Raw genomic sequence first — 20,079 nt, 5'->3', positions numbered from 1 at the left:
TTGTGGTCTGTGAGTGTAATGGAATATTCCTGTGCTATAAGAAATGATGAATATGGAAAAACCTGGAAGACTGAAAACAATGTACACGACTACCATAATGGAAATATAAAGAACACCATCACCATGAGAGAAACAAAATGCAATAAAATTATCATTGCCCGGCCTGCCTCCAGAGAAGGTTTCTCTCCCCGTATACGCTTCGTGGCTGAGGGGGACCATGGGTACAGAATGCCACATGTAATGGCAGATTTTCAATATGTTGATTAGTTTTATCGAACTTATTTTTTTTTTCTTTTCAAAAATTCGTTCTTATGATGGGTGGCTCTCTGGGAGGGGGTGAGAGGAGGAAAACAATGAGAGATGTAGGTAACATAAAAACAAAAGATATCAATAAAAATTCATTCTTTTAAAAAATGGAGGCAAGTGGACAAGATGACCTTTTTAGGTCCTTTCCAACCCTGTAATTCACAGAGGTATTCGTCTGTTAGTATGAACTTAAAAGCCCATCCACAGGGATCAAGCCTGTAATAGTGAGGCTGCACAGCAGAAAGAACACTGGGTTTGGAGTCAGAGCAGGGCTCCAGTCTTGCCTCCAACATTCCCCGGCAGAGGCAGAGTGGCTAAAGGCCCCTTCCTCAATCACTTCCCCTTTCTGAACGTAACTTTCCTCATCCGTAAAATAGGGACAATATTACTTGCTATACATGTCCCTCCCAGGGTGGGAGGGTAAGAGGAAAGAGCTTTGTAAAGCATGAAACAGGAAAAAATTTGAGTGAATGAAAAAGCACTTACTGTGCGAACATTTGAGCTCAGCTGGATACAATTAAAAAAGCAAAGACAGTTCAATGCCCCCAAGGATCTTCCACTGCAATGAGGAAAATGAACACACCCAGGAGCATGGGGGCCAGGGAGGGAACCCTCTGAGGCAGAAAGTTACAGGGTGTTGGGTGGGACCACAGAGCAGCGGCTACCCAGGAACACTGCCACAGAAGAGTCCGACTATGGTTCCAAAAGCAATGTGGGCCCGGGGGAGGAAGGGGCAAGAGCACCATGAGCTCCTGTTATTGCTGCGTGGGCCAGGAGACACAAGCTGAGCCACATTACCACTAGAGAACAAGAGTGGAAAGGAATACCCTTTACCTGTAGAGTATGACATATTCACGGCCCTGTTTCCTGGAGAGTCGGTAGGCTGGTGTCACTCTAGTGATAGCAAGCAAAGACTTGAGCAGTAGTGACAGCCTATTGTACACAGTGTAGGAAACTTTAATTTCTTTGTCGCACCTGGACAGGAGCATCGAGAAGGTGTTAGTTTGATCCTATTACATCCAGGAGAAAGTTGGCTCTGGAAGGAGACTTGTTAATCAGCTGTGGGGGGAGGGGGCCAGATGGACTTGTGAATGTTCCCAAGAAATGGAAGGTGGAATCCCTTTCCAAGTTCACCTTGCCCATCACCCCGTCTTCTTTGCACCACCCCATTCTCACCCCTCTCCCCAGCTGATTAAGCTGATCTGAATCCACCTTTTATTTGAAGGCTATCACTTCTTCTGCCTCACACCCAGTGGTAGCTGGAGAATCAAGTGCTACAAACAGGTAATGCTAACACATTCCTACAGAAGGAATCAACAGAGCTCTGTCTTAACCTACTGATCAACGTACCAGGCGCAGCTGGTAAGAGAAGCAAAGAAGCAGAAGGTGCTTCCTGTAACTCATCTGCTAATTCTGTTTTTGTTTTTTTTTTGTTTTTAGGCAATTGGGTTTAAAAGGACTGCTGTTCCATCCACTGTGCCACCTAGCTGTCCCCCCCACCCCACCCCATACGATCCTTAGAAGCAGCGATTCCTAAGTGTAATTGTACAGAACAGAGATGCAAACCTCACGTACCACTTCTATCTCACTGAGAGGAATTTCAGAGCTGCCTGGACTGAACAGGCAATCTGCAGGAGACCAGTCTGCTTGCAACAGTTTAATTTATAACCTCAATGTGATGACAGTTTTCTACTATAAAATAAACCCATATGTAACTCATATATATTGATGAAATTGGTTTATACTTAATATTTCTTTAATTTCTCTGTACATCTTTTCTTTAAAGTTTTAGACAGGAACTTGACTGGCTGACTTCTGAAGGACAAAAAAAACCCAAAGAGGCAAATCCTTGGACCTCACATACCTGTTTTAACAGGAGGGTCATATGGAAATCTTACTGGAGGTTTGCCACACAAAGAACAGACAAAAGAAGTACTCAGGAAGCAAGAGCCCCCAAGGGATTTCACCAGAATATTACTTGTTTTCAGGGCAAACAAACCTTTTTCCCCTCTTTTTTGAAAAGGAAGTCTCCCGGGGCAGCTGGGTGGTGCAGTGGATAGAGCACCGGCCCTGGATTCAGGAGGACCTGAGTTCAAATCTGGCCTCAGACACATAATACTTAGTAGCTGTGTGACCCTGGGCAAGTCACTTAACCCCATTGCCTAGCCAAAATAAATAAATAAATTTTAAAAAAAAGAAAAGAAAAGAAAAGGAAGCCTCCCTAGCAGGTCCTGTCTCAATCCAGCCTGGTGCCTGAGGCGCTACAGCCCCTGATCTCTCTTCAGCACAATATGCTCAGTCACACAACCCCCAAGATTCCTGAATTGGGAAACACACTTACTTTTCATTCATTTCAAGACACCAAATTTCTAGTTCCATGGAATCTCCCTGTAAATGAGTGGAGAATATCAATCAATCTTATGGTCACCTGAAGAACTGTGTTACTGACTCCAGAGACTCTTGTGATAGGGGCACTCCCACACACATACATCCACCCCCCCAGACAACTTGCCTAGATATAGGACTTGGACCCAATGGGCGTGAAGGAGAAGGGTTTAACCCCTTCTCTGAAGTGACAGCCCTTCAATCCCACCAATATCAAGCGTTCTGTTTGCCACTAAGCAAGTGGGAGTGTTACATAAATCTAAACATAAGCAAATCTTTTTTTTTTTAAGGGAGACCAATGAGAAACAAGGACAGAAATGCTCAGGTTCAGGAGTGAGCCTGGATTAGGCAGGTGTGCAGAAGACTAGCATTAGCTCTAGATGAAGTGCAAACTTCTCGTGTCTTCATTTTAAAAAGGGGAAGCTTTCTTGATGAGTCTAGTGGTGACTAGTTACTGGGCATTCTCTTAGGATCTGAGATAAGAAGAAAAGCTTCGTCCTGAGATCCAAAACATGCTGGCGTACCTGGCTGAACACGGGTTTTTTCACCATCTCCCCAGGAGGAGAGACACAATAACATTAATGATAATGGTAACAACGAAGACAACAATGAACCAAGGTGACAGCATTTGTACAGAGCTTGAAGGGTGGTACTGTAGACATGTGAGCACATTTGATCTGTGAGGGAAGCGCTAGTCAAAGGTCTGATGTAAATTCAGGCTGTCTTCCTTCAAAGTGCTTTACCCACGAGGCTATTCAACTGTGAGTCCCTAAGGATGAAGACTGAGCTAGAGCCCGGGGATTCAGTCACGGAACACAAGACAAGAAGCCCTAATGTCTTTAGGACCCAAGTGTCCCAAGCTGGCCCAAGGATCTGTAGCTCAGATGCCTCATCACCTCCGAAGTCTTGAGCGAGATTTCCACGCACATAGACCTCCCCACAGCGGGCAGCTGCCCTGCCAGGGCCTTCTTGGCCTCATGTGTGACCTCTGGGATATCCTTGATGGCCAAGTTGAACTGCAAAAAGAATAGATCATTTTTCTTGTTAAAACCTCCAGGGACTTTTGCCCAAAGGAGCATTACAGGCATGTCAAATAAGTTTCACTTCAAGGAAGGCCTTGCTATTGTTAGGGAGAAGACATTTTCTACTTGCGGTAAGTGGAAACCCTCACTAACACCCCCCTTTCTTCATAAATGAATGTTTATGATGGAGCTCCAAGCATACAGCTGGATAAGCCAGGACGTGAACTGTCTTTAAACCCAACAGATGGCTCTCCTCTTCCAAACCTCCTTTGTCTTGGCTGCAAGAAGTCAAGAACCAAACACAAGAGGAGAGCATGAGAGTGGAGAGCAGGCTTTGCTTTGTCTAGTCAGTGGCCCCAAATCCTGGCTTACTAAACCGCAGAAAATCCACTTTTTGTGCAAACAGAGAACGCATAATATTGCCAAAAATAAGGCTTTACCCAGTCAGATCCTGTTGGGGAAGATGACGAGCGAGTACAAATCTTCTCTCCAAGCCGTGCCTGGACTATCACTTGGACCGTCTGCAGAGAAAATAAAAACCCCAAAGGTATGTGCTTGGAAAGGGATGGATCTTAAAGGATTTACACAACAATTGGGCTCCTGATAAACACTGAAGTGTTAGTAGGACAGGCTATCAACGCAGCCAGAGTGTGCTACAAGAAAGGGATTACCAGAGCTTAGAAGGCCCAAGGACAGAAGAAGCACTGCACAGCCTCTAGGAGGTCCAATGCCGGCCAGCAGAAATGCCTGTAGTTTGCCAGTATGACATAGGTGAAGTTCTCACATGGCAGAATGAAAGCTGAATGTGGCAGCTATGGTTTTTCCCAAGAATACAAGCCCAATTGTGGATGTGAATACGCACTGCCATGAACTCATGTAGGCTTGAACCAGAAAGCACTACTCAGTCACACAGGCATAACCAGATGGCAAAAGGCTCCCAAACTATTTCAGGACCAGATTTTGTGTCTGCATTGGTTGAGCACAGCAATAATGAGGGAACTTCACAAAAGAGTTAGGAAAACACTCTGCACAGCTTTCAATATTTAGTTTAAAAAAACCCATTGGCCAGGAAGTTATAAAAAGTAAAAAAATGGGAATGTCAGGGGGAGGATGTGCTTAAGGGAAGATGCCTAAAAGATGTTCATGGTGACTACTCAACACTCGCGGTCTCTCCCATTGCGTGGGAATGCGCTGTGCCAAGAAACAGGGCTCATAGCCTGGCATTTCTGCTGATGAACGGCCTCGCGGTCTGCCCCCACCCCCACTGGAGTGAGTAACTGAGGAAAACTGGAAGCTGCTTCCTAGCTACACCCCCTCCACCGCCCCCAGGCCTTCACAGTTTGGTTTACAAGAGACAGAACTCATACCAGTTACCCCCTCAAATGGGCAAGCTGCAAGCCGTCACGCATGATACGTTTCAAAAGACTGGAACAAAAAGCATAGCAGTCATTGCTAACAGTTCTAGGGCCACGTGAACCAAGAACATATTACTGACCTTCAGGGCGAAAAACTTGATGAACTTGTCCAGGTCCTTCCTGTCCTGGGAGCTGAGATCAGCATCCATTGCACACACAAATCTGAAACACACAACACCAGTGCGGCACGACACTGACCTCTGGGCATGAACTGTCAAATCACATAGGGAAACTGCTCTGTACTCAACGTCAGCTCAGGAAAGTGGCAGGGCAGGAACGGAGATCTTCAGTTATCTAAGGAGGGCAAAAAGGGAAAGGACTGGAAGCAAAAAGTCCCTTTACGGAGCCATAAAGCCATCCTTTAAACAGTGTTTTCTTGATAATCTTTTTTGGCAAGGCAACCCCCTCCCAAGACACCTTCCCTCCAACAGAGTCCACTTGGGTCAAAGAAGTGCAGGTAAGCAAAAGAAACCATCACACTGTCTTGGTCCATCGTCTACTCTCTCTCTCTTTACAAAAGGATTAGCTATCACATAACACATCAACTTGGTACACGGAGGATAAGATGACCCCATTAGTCTATTCTTCTTGACAAAGGCAGAGTATCAAAATTTGCTAGAAGTATAGAAAACATGCTATATTACCCCATAGGTTGAGTGAACATAAGCTTCTGGCAGATAAAACATTCTGGTGAGGTCAAAGTCAAACAAGAAGTCTCTCTAGGGCCTTCCACCCAAGACTTGTACTGACTGTGCGGAGCTACAGGGGGTATGATGGGTGAGGCCTGGGGCAAACAGCAAACCAACTAGAAAAGGTTTCAAAAATTCTGAAAGATGAAATCTAGATATGTTCAATGGGAAGGTTGGGACAACACACAATTAACATAACAAAGAATGGAATGCAAACAAGGGCCCATAGGTTCCCAGAGAACGGAATAAGCACACTATTACAAATCCACTGCTATTTACACTGCGTGTGTGTGTAAGTCTTTGCAGAGATTGGTTCGATTCAGTCCTGGATACTAAAGACTTGTATCAGGGGATATTGGAAATGCCAGCCTTTGGAGGTTTCTGCTTGGAACAAGTCATCTACAATGCACATATAAAGTGGCGATAGGGCGGAGGACAAAGCATGATTGACTTGAAGCAGAGGTTTGGGGGTCTGGGTTCAAATTGTGGCAGCACCATCAGCTCGGATAGATTAATCTGTCTCGGCTTCAGTTTCCTTTTCTGTAAAAAATGAAGACATCTGCACTACCCTGGTGGTAGCATGCTGAGGGGGAAGTACTTTGCTGGGAGAGAGTTGGTAAGCACTGATTTTAAAGGGCTCCCAATGTAAATTATCTTCTCTCAAAATATTGAGTTTCATTTATAGAATGAACAGAAATTAGGAAGCTGTGATTTCCACACATCCCATAAAATTATATTCACTGGGGGACCTGGAATCTGTGCAGAATCCTCAAGGCCTGGCTGGAAAGTAACTCTGCTACCCCCAATGACCAGGCACAAAGTTTATTAGACAGCCTTTACTACAAAACAGCACCTCCACCAACTCACACCTGCCCAGTGCCTGGCACCCAAAAGGTGGCCAAAGAATTTTACAAGCTCACGCTCATACATGCTCCCATAGAGAGAAATCATTTAATGCAATATTCAAACATGGCAATTGTTCAAAAGCTGGTAGCTATGTTCTATAATGGGAAATAAAGATGAGCCTGGTAGCTAATTGAAACTACAAGGAAAAATTCAGATGGGAAGAATGTAATGGTCTGAGATGGAATTTACCACAATACCGTGGTGTTTCTTAACTAAAATTACATAGAATCTTAAAATTACTTCAGCAGAGAAATGTTATGATGTATAAGACTCTCTATTAAGGGTATCCAGAACGTGGAAAAAAGTCTCTTCCCTCAAGGCCCTGATAACCTAGTAGAAGAAAAAAGACCACAGTAGAAGAAAAAAGACCACAGACAAATAACTATACTAAGAGAGCAACTGCTCACTGCTAAGGTGATCTAAGAAGGACACAACTCTTAGTCTCACCTTGAAATATCAGTAGACTATCAGTAGGTATCCAGCAGACAGAGTGTTGGCCTGCAGTCAGGAAGACCCGAATCCAGATCCAGCCTCAGATACTTACTAGCCGTGCGACCCTGGACAAGTTCAGAATACAGGGTGCTGTCTCTGTAAAGTAGCAGAAGCAGAGAACTCTGAAGAGGTGGGCAGGAGCCGAAGCACAAAGGATCTTGCATGGAAATGTTCAATCAGTGGGCACGAGGGAGCCAGTGACAGTGTTTGAACAGAAGAGCGAGGTGATCAGAAGGGCTTTAGGAAGGGCATCAAGAGGCTGGGGCCAGGATGGATCAGAAGCGGGGGTGTGGAGGCAAGAAAACTAGCGAGGGCTATCATAACTGTCTCGAGATAACAAAGACCTGAAGGAGGCTAGAACTCATAGGACTCACTCAGAGCTGGAAGGCACAGCATACAGAACATGTGCTCCAACAAAGGTCACACACGCAATTCAGTGTCAAGAGCTCACTGCAGATGCAGGGCAACAGCAAGGGAAAGAAAAAAATGGATACGAGAGATCTCAAAGCCCCAATCACCACCTAAGGTGAGGGAAGTGAAGGATGTTACAGATAGGCTGAGTCAAAGAGCCACAGTTTTCAGGCTGGGTGACCAGGACAATGGTGGTGAAAGGGTCAGAAACAAGAAAGTTAGGAGGAAGAGCTAATTTGGTGGAATGGGAGATGCATGCAATTTCAGACACAGACAATGTAAGGTGCTGGCAAGAAATCCAGAGAAAATGTCGACCAGGCAGTTAGAAATGAAGGAATAAAATTTAGGAGAGTTTGTGCCTAGAGACACAGATTTAGGAGTCACATGTGTTGAGGTGATATCCAGGGCGATGGAAGTAGATTAAATCATAAGAGAACCAGCAGAAACAGAATAGATGGTACAAGTGAGACCCTTGAGGAATCCCCCAAGACGAGGGAGGAGGGGAAGCAAGTGGAGCTAGCAAAGGGGGAAAAAGAAGGCATCAAGCCAGAGTTACGGGTTGGAGAGTCACAGGAGGAATGTTTCTGCAAGAAGACGGTGGCTGGAAGACGAAAACTGAGACAAGGCTATCAAATCAGAAGGCAACTGAGCTTGGAGGGACAGGGACAGAGAGAGACTACAAGCAGTTAAGTCGAGTGGTTGACTGATGAGGAAATCAAGGATTGCCAGGGGGGCAGCTAGGTGGAGAAGTAGACAGAGCACTGCCCTGAAGTCCGGAGGACCTGAGTTCAAATCCGGCCTCAGGCTAAACACTTGACACTTACTAGCTGTGTGACCCTGGGCAAGTCACTTAACCCCAATTGCCCCCCTCCAAAAAAAGGATTGCCAGGCACACACCAGAGGCATGTTTTTGTGGTGGGCCACAAGCTTAAGAATATTCCCATCAAAGAGATTAAAGCTGAAAGAGGATGGCTGACTGGTCAAAATTCTCTATCTCTTCATCTCTTTAGCTTCATCCATGGATTTGGAAACACCTAAAATGGAGGTGCCCCACTTAAAACTCCTCAGTGAAGGGGAAACATAAAGGAAACAGAATTCCTGCAGGGCTTCACTCTTTCCCCAGGGGCCTCTTACCACTAGTCCCTACTATGACCAACGAAAGCTTCACCAAGCCCCTATTCAAGTGGCCCCAGTCATGCTTTGCCTGACTCCTACTCCCCAGCCATCTTCTTACCAAATTCCCTGAGTTCCCAGTGCCCTGTCCTCCTCGCCTCCAACAATTATCAAATCAACTGTGCTCCTGAAAAAGGAAGGTATTTTAATCTAATCTTCTGTAGCTCCCGCTTGCCATTCCAAACCAAAGCACCCCTTCTTGATCATCACTCCTCTTTATGCCTTGTCTTCTACCAGTATTTAAGCTCCTGGAACACTGAGACTGTCTTTACTTTTGTATTTGTGTCTCCAGCCTCAATAGACAAACTAGCCTTCATTCAAAGATAAAGAATTCTGTTTGGGATCCTTTTATTTAGTGAAGTTTGGATTCAGCCAAAGGGCCATGCTTGAGGATCTAGAGGGCCTGTGGTACCTCCCCGGGGGCAAAGGAAGGAGCGGTCTGGTGGAAGGAAAGCGCCCTACAAAAACTGAGGGAGCCACTTGCCTAACTAGCCTGAAGGGTGCAGCCCGTTGGGAATGGTCTTTCCAGAGGTGACCTTAATAACTAACTATAGCTGCACACACTTTAGCTACATCAGGTCACAATCTGTAATCTGAGGTATTGCCATAAGAAGACAATCCTTCCCTCTCAAATAAAACAGGCACAGTCACTGGTCTGAGCTCAGAGACTGAAAGCCCTCCCCTGCCGAGCTGCTGTCTCATGTGCAATCCGAGGCTCTTTCATTAGCTCCCCTCTTTTATTTCAAGGACATGGCCTCTCCTACCTGGCCCGGTCCCAACCCATCCATCCATTTTCATCCTGTGTCATATTGCCTATATCCTCCCATGAATCCTCCTCCATAAAGAAGTCTTCCAGGAGGACTTGTCCCCACCATACTGAAGGACTTCTGAGTCAGTGATTCCCAACTGAGGGCCCCTGGAGCTCTGAAGGGCTGTGCATGAATTCTAAGGATCCTCAAACCACTAGCACATTGAACACAGTCATTCTGATTTATATTTAGATCCATGACTTCACATAAATAAGCACATATAAACTGTACCTTGGCTACAGTTCCTTCTCCCCATTCATACTCCAATAATAATAATAATAATAACAACAACAACAATAACAACAATGATAATAATGATAATGATAATAGCAGCTCACATTTACAAAGTACTTTAGGAATAACATCTCACTGTATCCTCACAAGTCGGCCCAGGGTCTCAGGACATTAAGCATCTGAGGCTGAACGAAACAAAGGTCTCCTGACTCTTAATTCAGCACTTTCCACTACATTACACATCATGCCCTTACTCACAATGCTTCCATGGCTCCTCATTACCTACTAATTCCTGTTTGGCATTTCAAACCCTTCCCAATTTGGATCCAGCCAACTCTGGCAGACATTCACGTGACGTACCTTCACACAGTGGAACATTTCAAACTGTCTGTCTCCAGACTGGGCCGCCTCTACATAGGCTGTCTACCGTATTGAGAATACTGTCCCTCTTCATTTGTGTCTTTTTGAATTCCTAACTCCATGCAAGACCACATCACCTTTTTGGTTTTGTCATTCAACAATTACAACTTCCAAGATTACAGTTTCCTTGAGGACATACTAGAATAACCTTATTTCCTTTTTTTTTTTGGACAGTTATTAAACTAGTAGATCAGGGCAAGGCGCTACAGATCTAGTTTACCTAAATTTTAACAAACCTTTTGATAAAGTATCTCATACTGTTCTTATAGAAAATATGGAGAGGCATGATCTAGAATATAAATGATAATATAATTAGATGGATTTCAAACTGGTTGGCTTGCTGGAATCTAAAAGTAGCCATTCATGGTTCAACGTCAACATATAAGAAGTCTCCAAGGGAATACCCCAAGAATCTGTGCTTGGCCCTATACTAGTTAACGTTTTTATTAATGACTTGTATAAGAGCACAGATGTCACAAAATCTAGAAACGACACAAAAGAGTTAAGACACGAAATGACAGTCGGGATCCAAAAAGGATCTACAGGCTCTAGCACTGATCTGAACCTAGTAAGATGGGTGCAAAAATCTTACAGTTGGGTTCAAAAAGCAAATGCCTTAATACCAGATGGGAAGGGGTGAGTGGGGACATGGTTATAAAGCAGTTTTTCTGAAAAAGATCCATGGGCCATCAAGCTCAACGAGCCAGCAGGATGATGTGACACTCAATAAACTGAATGCAACGCTGGATGCTTTAAGAAAGGCAGAGCTCTCAGGAATGAAGATGTGACAGACCCTCTGTACTCTGACCTGGGCACACCCCATCCTAAGCACTCTTCTGGACACCATAGTTCGGGATATATCATGGTGATCACATGGCAAACTTTCCTGCAAAGACATGGATGAGGACAGAAAGTGTCCACAGGAGGACAACCAGAATGGTGAAAGGCCTTGAGTCCAGGTCAAGTGAACCAGCTGACAAAACTCAGAATGTTTAGCCTGGAGGAGACTAGACTCAGGGTCAGGCGAGCTCTTATCCAAGGATGATCCCAACCAAACAGCCACTGCTGAAAAGAAAGTTTCTTGGGGGATGAGGTGAAATGATGACAGGATGCCTGTCAGGGGCTGGCTGGTTAGTCCCCTTCCTTAAACTGTACTTCTCTTTTAAGACAGGTACCAGGAGCCTGACTCTTAGGTACTGAGCCCAGACAGCTAGAGGACCCAACCCAGAGGCAGGACTTCAGGGATCAGGTCATCGTTTTAAGTCACAAGGTTTTGGACTTCATATCTGAAAATCTCAGTCTCTTGATCAGGTGATAAAACTTTCCTGCAAGTTCTTCAATTTCTTTTCCCTTGTTCTGATAACAAGCTGAATTTGTAATCTCATTTGAGAAACCTGTAGCCTTTTTTAAAAATTAAAACTATTTGCTGTGGAGACACAAGCCAATTACCACATACAATTACAGACACATAGGAGAAAAATTAATAGCTCTCTCCATCATATTATTATCTGTTATCAAAACTCACTTCGTCTGAAACGCCTTCGTCAGGCTTAGTACATGTGCAAGCTGTCCCAAAATTCCCACATTTCCACAAACATCTGCATGGGTTCCTTCAAGCCTCCACCTCACCTGCCTGCCCCTAACTCACACTTTCACTTTCCAAGCTGAGAGAGTGATTCACACAGCGCTTAAAATGAACAAAATCTGCCTTGGTGCCTTTCTTCATAATGTACACAAATGAAAGGCCCATTTCCAGCTTTGTGTGGTTACTGGCCCCCAAATAAAAATTTCTATGTAGCTCCAGACCATCCTGTCCATCATTTTCATGACAGACAGAAAGCCATCTTAAAACCATCCTGCAGGATGCCAAACTGTTAAAGGTCATGGACAGACAAACTATGCAACAATTTCCTTTGAAACAAACACCTGAAAAAATAAAAGATGCCAGTTTTGTTTTGCTCCCACAACAACCCCGCTTCTCAAGTGCCATTCTAATGACCCCCGGGGTTGGGAAGGTGACTAGGGCTTCTCAGAGGTGATGGCAAGAGCATGGGCAACGAGAGGCCCGAGCTGGCCGGGCCGCGCGCCCACTAGCACAGAGGAGCAGCCTAGCTAGAGTTCAGGGGGGCTTATCAGGAAGTTGGCTGCCGCGTATGAATTTGGGGGCCTTGCTAACCATCCTAAAGTCATCTGTTAGTGCATCTTTCTGGATTCCAGGGTCCAGGCTGCCACAAATTGAGGAAAGGGGATCTGCTTTTACATATGGCAGCTTGCTGCTAATCTTTACTCACTATTGCACTGAAGTGCTAACTAAAAAAAAAAGAAGCTTCACAAGAAAAAGTAATTCATGAAAATCTGCCACACACGCTGGTGAAAAAGAAAATGTGCCAACTGAGACTTGTGAGCAGACCCGACTTTAGGGACAGCTGAGACAGTGACTGGGAGCTTCGAAGGGGGCGTGCCAGTCCCCTCCCCCCATCCCGGCTTTCCTATTCCTTGCTCAAACACTCTATCCCATTTATGCTCAACTTAGAAAAATGGCTAGATCACTGAGTCTAACCACTTACCTCAGTTTTACAGATGAGGAAACTGAGGCCCAGAGGTGGTAAGACTCCTTCCCAAGGCCACACAGGTAAAAAGGAGCAGAGCCAGGATTCGGACCCAGGTTTTCTGACTTCAAATCCAGTGCTCTCTCCATTGCTGGCCCATTTTAAAGTTGTACCTACTTCTCAAATGGTGCTCACCTTAAAATGGGGATGGTAAGTAGTTCATTAATGAAAATTCTGTATTAAATCAACTTAGAATTACGTTATATACGATAAATGAGTTTGAAATTCTGAGAGGGGAAAAGCAGGCTCGAGGCAGACTGCCACCGGGGTGGGGTTGACAACGGCAGGGAAGGGCTGTTGGCACTGAAACCCAGGGCACTGGACTGAACAAACACCGATAAAGCACAATTATGTGAAAGGTACTCTCGTGCCCAGGGCTCTTGCCTATACTACAGAGGAGGCCAGAGAGGACTGGCTGGGGAAGAGAGCACTCCCTTTTCTTTGCTTTTCTTCTTTTAGTCCTTTCCCTATGTGCCAACAGCCTCAATGTGGAACTGAAGTAAACGCGTTAAATATAGTGAATAGTTTTGGGAGCTGCAAGTTTTATCATTCTTCCCCAAAACAAAGGCTCGTTGAACTCTTGCCTATACCTTTTTATCTGTACAGAGCCTTTCATTTTTTTCCCCTGTGGGTGTAACCATTTACGAAGAAAGGTTCCCTGCCTAGGTTCCACCAGCTCACATAAACTATGAATTAAAAGTCCTTCCCCAATCACCCACTAGTATTTACTGAGCACAGCACTTTGTGTATAGCAGGTGTCAAATGTCTGCTAAACGCTTATTATGTACTCAACACTGTGCTAAGAGCTATGGGGGAAGTAAATACTATAACACTTGGTTCCCTGACTCAAAAAACTTATCAAGTTTGGGAGACAGAAAGTATGAAACAGAAAACAGTGAAAAAACAGTCCAAGAGGGATCCAGTTTAGTTTGAAAGGAAGATCTAATGGAAGAAACAGGATCTGGGTTGAGCCTTTTAAAATGCACAGCAGTCAGGCCAAGTGGGTTAGAAAGCATTTCAGCAGGAGCAGAGAGGCCTGGGAAAAGGAAGGAGACAAACAGTGATGGGGTAGACGGGAAACAGTCCAGGGACTAGTGTGTGACAGAAGGCAACAAACAGTAGGCCAGTTACTGAGGCCCATGAAAGTGAAGCAAAATTGTTTAAAGAGATCAGAGGGGTCCAGATGTGAAGTGGTAAAGGGACAAGACTGTGATGATGGCAATGGGAACAAGAAATTGTCAAACACGCAGACATGAGTCAAACATGTGAAGCAGCAAGGTGGCACAGAGGACACAGTGTTGGACTGGAGTCAGGAAGACTTGAGCTTAACTACAGCCTCAGACATTTACCAGCTGTGTAACCCTGGGGCAGTCATTCAACCTCTCAGCCTCGGCTTCCTCATCGTAAAATGGGGATAATAGTACCCACCTCCTAGGATGGTTGTGATGGTCAAATAATATATGTAAAAGTGCTTCACAAACCTTCCTGTGCTATACAAACATATACTGTCATTATGATCACCATTACCGTTATAATCAGAGAACTCTCAGCTGAGGTCCAGGCAAGTGACTCACCCAAGGTCACAACATTCAGAAAGGCATTTTCAATGAAAAGACGGGCCTTGGCAACAGATGCACCTTTGCTCTGGGAGACTAGAGACAGTACCACTAACGGGAAACTTAAATGTTGCTTGACTTTTTCCATTGAAGATACAGACTTTAGGGCCAGAAAACCAAAAAACGTACGTGAAAAGAAAGGAAAAAGGACAAGTGACAAGAAAGAGGTGTCAAGGAGGAATGTGATTCTGGTTCTCTTCCTAATCACTCAGTCAAGTAAACATTAAGCCCTACTATATGCAGAGCACTGTGCTAACTGCTGGGAATACAAAGGCAGTCCCTGCCCTCACAACTAGAAAACAACTAGGTAGGAACAAGACAGACAGGATAAAATGAAAAAAAACCACAGAGGAAAGGCATTAAAATGAAGAGGGATCAAAAAAGTCTTCTTGGAGAAGGTGTGATTTTTATCTGGGACTGGAAGCTAGGAGGCAAAGATGAGGAGAGAGGGCACGGAGGGCATGGAGGACAGCCAGAGAAATGCTAAGAGAGGGAAGTCTTATGAGAGGAACATTACATAGGCCAGTATCATGGGATCACCGAGGGGGCTAGAAAAGAGTGGGGGTAGAGGGATTCTGAAGGCTCTGAATGTCATACGAGATTTTATATTTGATCCTGGAAACGTTAGGGAGCTACTTCGGTGGACATGGTCAGGCCTACAGTTTGTGAAGGTCCTTTTGACAGCCGAGTGGAGGACAGAATGAGAAGAGCCTTGTGGAAGGCTGTCGGAATAGTCCGGTTGTGAGGACAAGGGGAGTATGTGCATGTGTATGTGGGGTCACGAGTTCAGTTTTAGACATACTCTATTTATTTAGCTGTCCATTTATTTGTGAAGCAATCGGGTTAAATGACTTGCCCAAGGTCACACAGCTAGTAAGTGTCAGAGGCTGGATCTGAACTCTGGTCCTCCTGACTCCAGGGCCAATGCTTTATCCACCTTCTCCTGGAAATGTTGAACTGGAAATGTTTATGGAATACCCAGTTCAGAAAGTGCAACAGGTAAAAGGAAGAGTCTAGAAGTCAACAGAAAGATTAGGGCTGGATAAATGGACTCTGAGGGAGGTGATGAGATCACCACGCATATAGAGGGAAAAGAGAAGAGGACCCACACCTAGGGGTGTGACTGATGAAGATGCAGCAAAGGAAAATGAGGAGTGGTCTCACCTAAGTAGAGCCAAGAGAGAGCAGTGTCTTGAAAACCCAGAGGAAGCATCAAGGAGGAGAGGCCCTTAGATCTGGTGATCAAAAGAGGAGTAACTCTGGAGAGAGCAGTTTTCATTTGGATGATGAGGTTCAACGGCTTTCATTTCCTTTGCTGGATCATCACCTTCCCCCCTCCCCAACGGGGAGCAGGCAGGCCCCAAGCCGGCGTCAGGAACCCTGTCCTCTCTCTCACGGATTTCATCAGTTACTGTAGAGCGCCCTGAATGGCTCAAGCCTTCCAAATACATACAGTCCTACGCCCCCATGTCAACCACCTGCTGCACAATCTCACTTGGCTGTCTTGTTACCGACTCAAACTTAACACATCCGAAACAGACCTCACTGCTGATCCTGTGTCATGGAAAGTGTGATGGACTGCGAGAGTCAGGAGAGACCTGCCTCTGATACTGCTGTGGTTTGGGGTGCTGGGAACCCTGAAATGTAAAGGTAAGGGCGAGTCTGCCTAGAAAGAATTCAGCTCCTCAAGTCTTCTTCAGTCAAAGTAATGAGGTCAATTTGTAAAACCAGTAGAAGCCTGGGTGAGATTCTTAGGGAACCAGCAAACTTGATGAGGATGGGACAGATACTTACATACAAAAAAAAAAGGGGGGGGAAGGGTCAGTGAAAAGATCTTGATGCCATTAAGGACTGGTAAGTAGCCTGGGGTGGGCCAGGGGTAAGCAACGAAAGGGTCTAGACAGGATTAAGGAGTGTCAAGTAAGCTGATTAGGTAATCAAGGCGAGCTGCGGTGGGCCAGATGCCTTGGGCAGAGGCACCTGTGATCTGGGCTACTGAAATGTTTGGGAAAATTCAGGGTCGAGGATCTTTACTCCATCAATATTATTCCCGTGACTACAGTCGGTGGCCTTAGTTTCCTAATCTGTAAAGTGGGAATCAATACCACACATGTTACTGTACTAACTGCACCTCCTTAACTCACAAGGCTATTGCTTTAAGGTTTAACAAAGCATTTATGTCTGCTACTATTATCATTCTACATGCATACGAATAAAAAAATGAAGAAATGATCATTCCTGAACAGTAATACCCCCAAGTCAGCTGCTTCCATAAATGAGCAGCTGACGCCACTGACCTATGCTCAGCAGGACACATGCTCTGAATTTTTTTCTTTGTGGCAGGTGATTTGGATTCTTTCACCCTCCCTCGGTGACCAAGGACAGCAGACAGGAACCAGGGCTGGCTAGCTCTAATAGGGAAGCCCATGGCTCACAGTTTTAATCTGGGGAAACTAAGGGTACATTAGCACCTATTTATAAAACCATCAATTAATACAAAGGAAGCAATTTCAAAAACTACATTAACATTTGAAAAACTACACACCTCTTTTCCATTAGATTTCTCCCCCTGAACTTCTAGATAATGTAATCTTCCTCCACCCTCCACAACAATGGAAAACTCAAAGTTATGGGTTTACTGGTTTAGCTCAAGTACCAGCCCTGTCCCAGTGAGTGGGCTTTCAGACACCCTTAGAGCACTCTCTACAGAGGTTTTGTGTGTTGGTTCAGTTGGTTTCAATCATGTCTCACTCCTTGTGACCCTTTCTGGGGCTTTCTCGGCAAAGATACTGGAATGGTTTGCCATTTCCTTCTACAGCTCATTTGATGGATGAGGAAACTGGGGCAAAGAGAGTTAAGTGACTTGCCCAGGGTCACACAGATTTGAATTCAGGTCTTCCTGACTCCAGGCCAGGTGCTCTAGCCACTATGTCACCTAGCTGTGAATACTTAGTCTCAATTTTTGTTTTCATGCAGACAGTTTCCCCCTTGAAATGTAAGATCCCTAAGGGTGGGGATCATTTTGTTTTTCATCAGTGTGTCTAGCACATAGCAGGCATTTATTTGCTTCTAGAGGATCAATGCTGGATGTTTTAAAATGCTAATATGAAGGCAATTACTTCTATTCTACTCAGAGACGTAGGTATCCAGTTTTAAAAATAAATTCCAAGGCATATGAACATTTGATTCACAGACAATCCATTCTATGATTATTGATCTCACAAAACTTTTAAATATACTTAAGGGTCTCATTTCAAAAGCAAAAAGTTCCAAAGCACAGAGGACCTGGGTTCAAGTTCTGCCTTATATAGACTGGTTGTATGAAGGCCACTTAACTTTCCAGGGCTATATACAGGGAACTCTCAAGGATATACCAATGAAATCATAGCACCAGACTGCTCCCTGCCACCCCAGTTTAAAAAAAGAAAAAGAAGTTTTTCATGAAATACAGCAAAACTCAAGAAGTTGATGTCACAGTCACGACACCATCGGGCACCCTATAATTTTCAGTATATTTCCAGGGCATTCTTTAGTCTGTCCTGTAAAACTAATCACAGTATCACAACCAAATGTGCCCATCACGAGGACGAGAAAGGGAGCATGCAGGTCTGCAGAGTTCAGGACAGTTGAGGCATCTTATCCCCAGTAAATCAGGTCTGTACGGTTCCCAAGATAAAGAACTGGCTTTCCAGTCAACAGCCATCCTCGAGGGCACAGGCCATGCACAGCCATCAAGCACAGCCTCGTGGGGTAGTTAGCTCCCTTTTGGCCTAATATAAAACAAAATCCCTCACACAATCAGAGTTTGCTTACTTGAATTCAAATAATCACACTTGGAGGAAAAAAACCCCCCAAAGCTAAATAACTAAGGAAAAAGAGATCAAAGCATAAGGATTTGTGATTTCATGAATGCCTTCCTCATTTCTTCTTTCACAGTCATAAAATGTTCAGGGGACCATATCTGTGTACTTATTGTAGTCCCCAAGAAGAATGTCCTGGGAGACAGTACTGGAAGCAGAATCTTCACAAAAGCAGAGACTGTTCCATTTTTATCTCTAGGGGTTAGTTAGCACAGTACCTTCCCTAAGGTAGGTAGGCACTTATTTGTTGAATTCAACTGTTGTTTTTTTTTTTTAGTTGAATGGAAAACCAGAAGACAGGGTCCCTGCTGTCTAAGGTAATTTTAAAATGGGGCACATCTAAGTGACATCCACCAAGTACAGAGGGGGCCAGTATCCAGACCTGTATCTGGCCACTAGACCCAGTTGGCTCCAGAGGAGAAAGTGAGGTTGGTGACCTTGCATAGCCCTCCCTCACTTCAATCCAATTCACTCGCAAGTCTTCCTGATGTCATGTCCCTCTTTGAGAACAAAGGACAAACAACCACCAGTACAGATGACTTCCACATGAGCCATTCTACCTCGGGCCTACACTAGTGAGCACCCACCTCATGTTCACAGCACTGCAATTAATCAACCTAACAAACATTTGCAATACTGTTCTAAAGGGAAAAGAGAAAGGAAAAAGCTGACAGTTCAATAAAACCAATATACAGACATAAAAAGCATTAGTGCATAGAAGCAAACAAATGCAGAATGAGAAGTGAGAAGCCTGAGCTCTGTTGTTTGTTCCCAGAGCTTACCTTCGAGAAGTCACTTCTTCACTTTTCACAAATGGGGAAAAAATGGGCAAACTGCCATCCATGGCTCTAAGGTCCCTTCCACTACTAAGTCAGTGATTCAATGACAAGGATTTTCTGGCAGTTTGCCAGGTGTCACACTGAGGATAAAGTCTACCACTCTCTGGAAAGTCCATGTCAGGAGAGCTGAATAACATCCGGGGCAGGGAGTATCATTTGTCTTTGGGTTCCCGACCTGGAGTCCAGGACCTGGCACCCAGGAACAGAAAATGGACCTGTGACTCAGTGGAATTCGGATCGCCACATGAGAAAACTCCTTCTTACCAATGCAGGCCAGTATGTTCTCTGTAAGTTCTGGTTTAAGAGAGTTGCTTAGACTCTAAGCAAGACCCCACATGGGGCTTAAGAAGTTTAAGAAGCACTGAAAGGGTCTCAAGTGGCAAAAGTTTAAGAAGCTCTGGCTTAGAGGACTGACTTGCCCAAGATCACAGAGACAGTATGAATCTGAGGCAGGACCCCAACCCAGGTCTTCCGGCTCTTCATCCAATATACAGTGATGCCTCTCCTATACTGATTTGATCACATTTACATATCACTTTACACAGAGGTGAGGTTGGTTCCACAGGTGTTATTACCCTTATTTTACAGATGAGGAAACTGAAGCTCAGAAGTTTAGTGACTTGTCTCATAGCTAGGAAGGGATAAGGGAAGAATATGAACCTAAGTGCTCTTTATTCCAAGCTCAGCACTCTATACACTCTATTATTTCTTTTCAATGGTGTCCAACGAATGATAACTTTTTTTTTTAGTGGGGAGGGCTTGAAGGAAGAATAAGGAAAAAAAAAGAAGGATCTTTCTTCTGAGAAAGGATATGAAGGATTTCATTTCAGAATCCTCTTGCAGGTAAGCAGTCAGCAATAAGCCAAAAAATCCTTAGTCAGCCAGTCAGCATT

The 20,079-nt window shown here is 44.6% G+C and overlaps 1 protein-coding gene across 1 annotated transcript in view; it reads right to left on the bottom strand.

The window, feature by feature from the left end:
- The window catches only part of ATG13 (autophagy related 13), a 38,597-nt gene that overhangs the window by 17,346 nt on the left and 1,172 nt on the right, over positions 1-20,079 (bottom strand). Inside the window, 5 exon segments of the mRNA XM_021009805.2 lie at positions 1,141-1,281; positions 2,648-2,694; positions 3,588-3,707; positions 4,154-4,234; positions 5,209-5,290. Coding sequence (XP_020865464.1) covers positions 1,141-1,281; positions 2,648-2,694; positions 3,588-3,707; positions 4,154-4,234; positions 5,209-5,277 — 458 coding nt within the window. The 5' untranslated portion in view covers positions 5,278-5,290.

The sequence above is a fragment of the Phascolarctos cinereus genome, unplaced genomic scaffold (genome assembly GCF_003287225.1).
Source record: "Phascolarctos cinereus isolate Bilbo 61053 unplaced genomic scaffold, phaCin_HiC Scaffold_9;HRSCAF=440, whole genome shotgun sequence".
Lineage (NCBI taxonomy): Eukaryota > Metazoa > Chordata > Mammalia > Diprotodontia > Phascolarctidae > Phascolarctos > Phascolarctos cinereus.
Note: the sequence above shows the minus strand (reverse complement) of the source record. Positions and strands in the feature narration are given on the sequence as shown.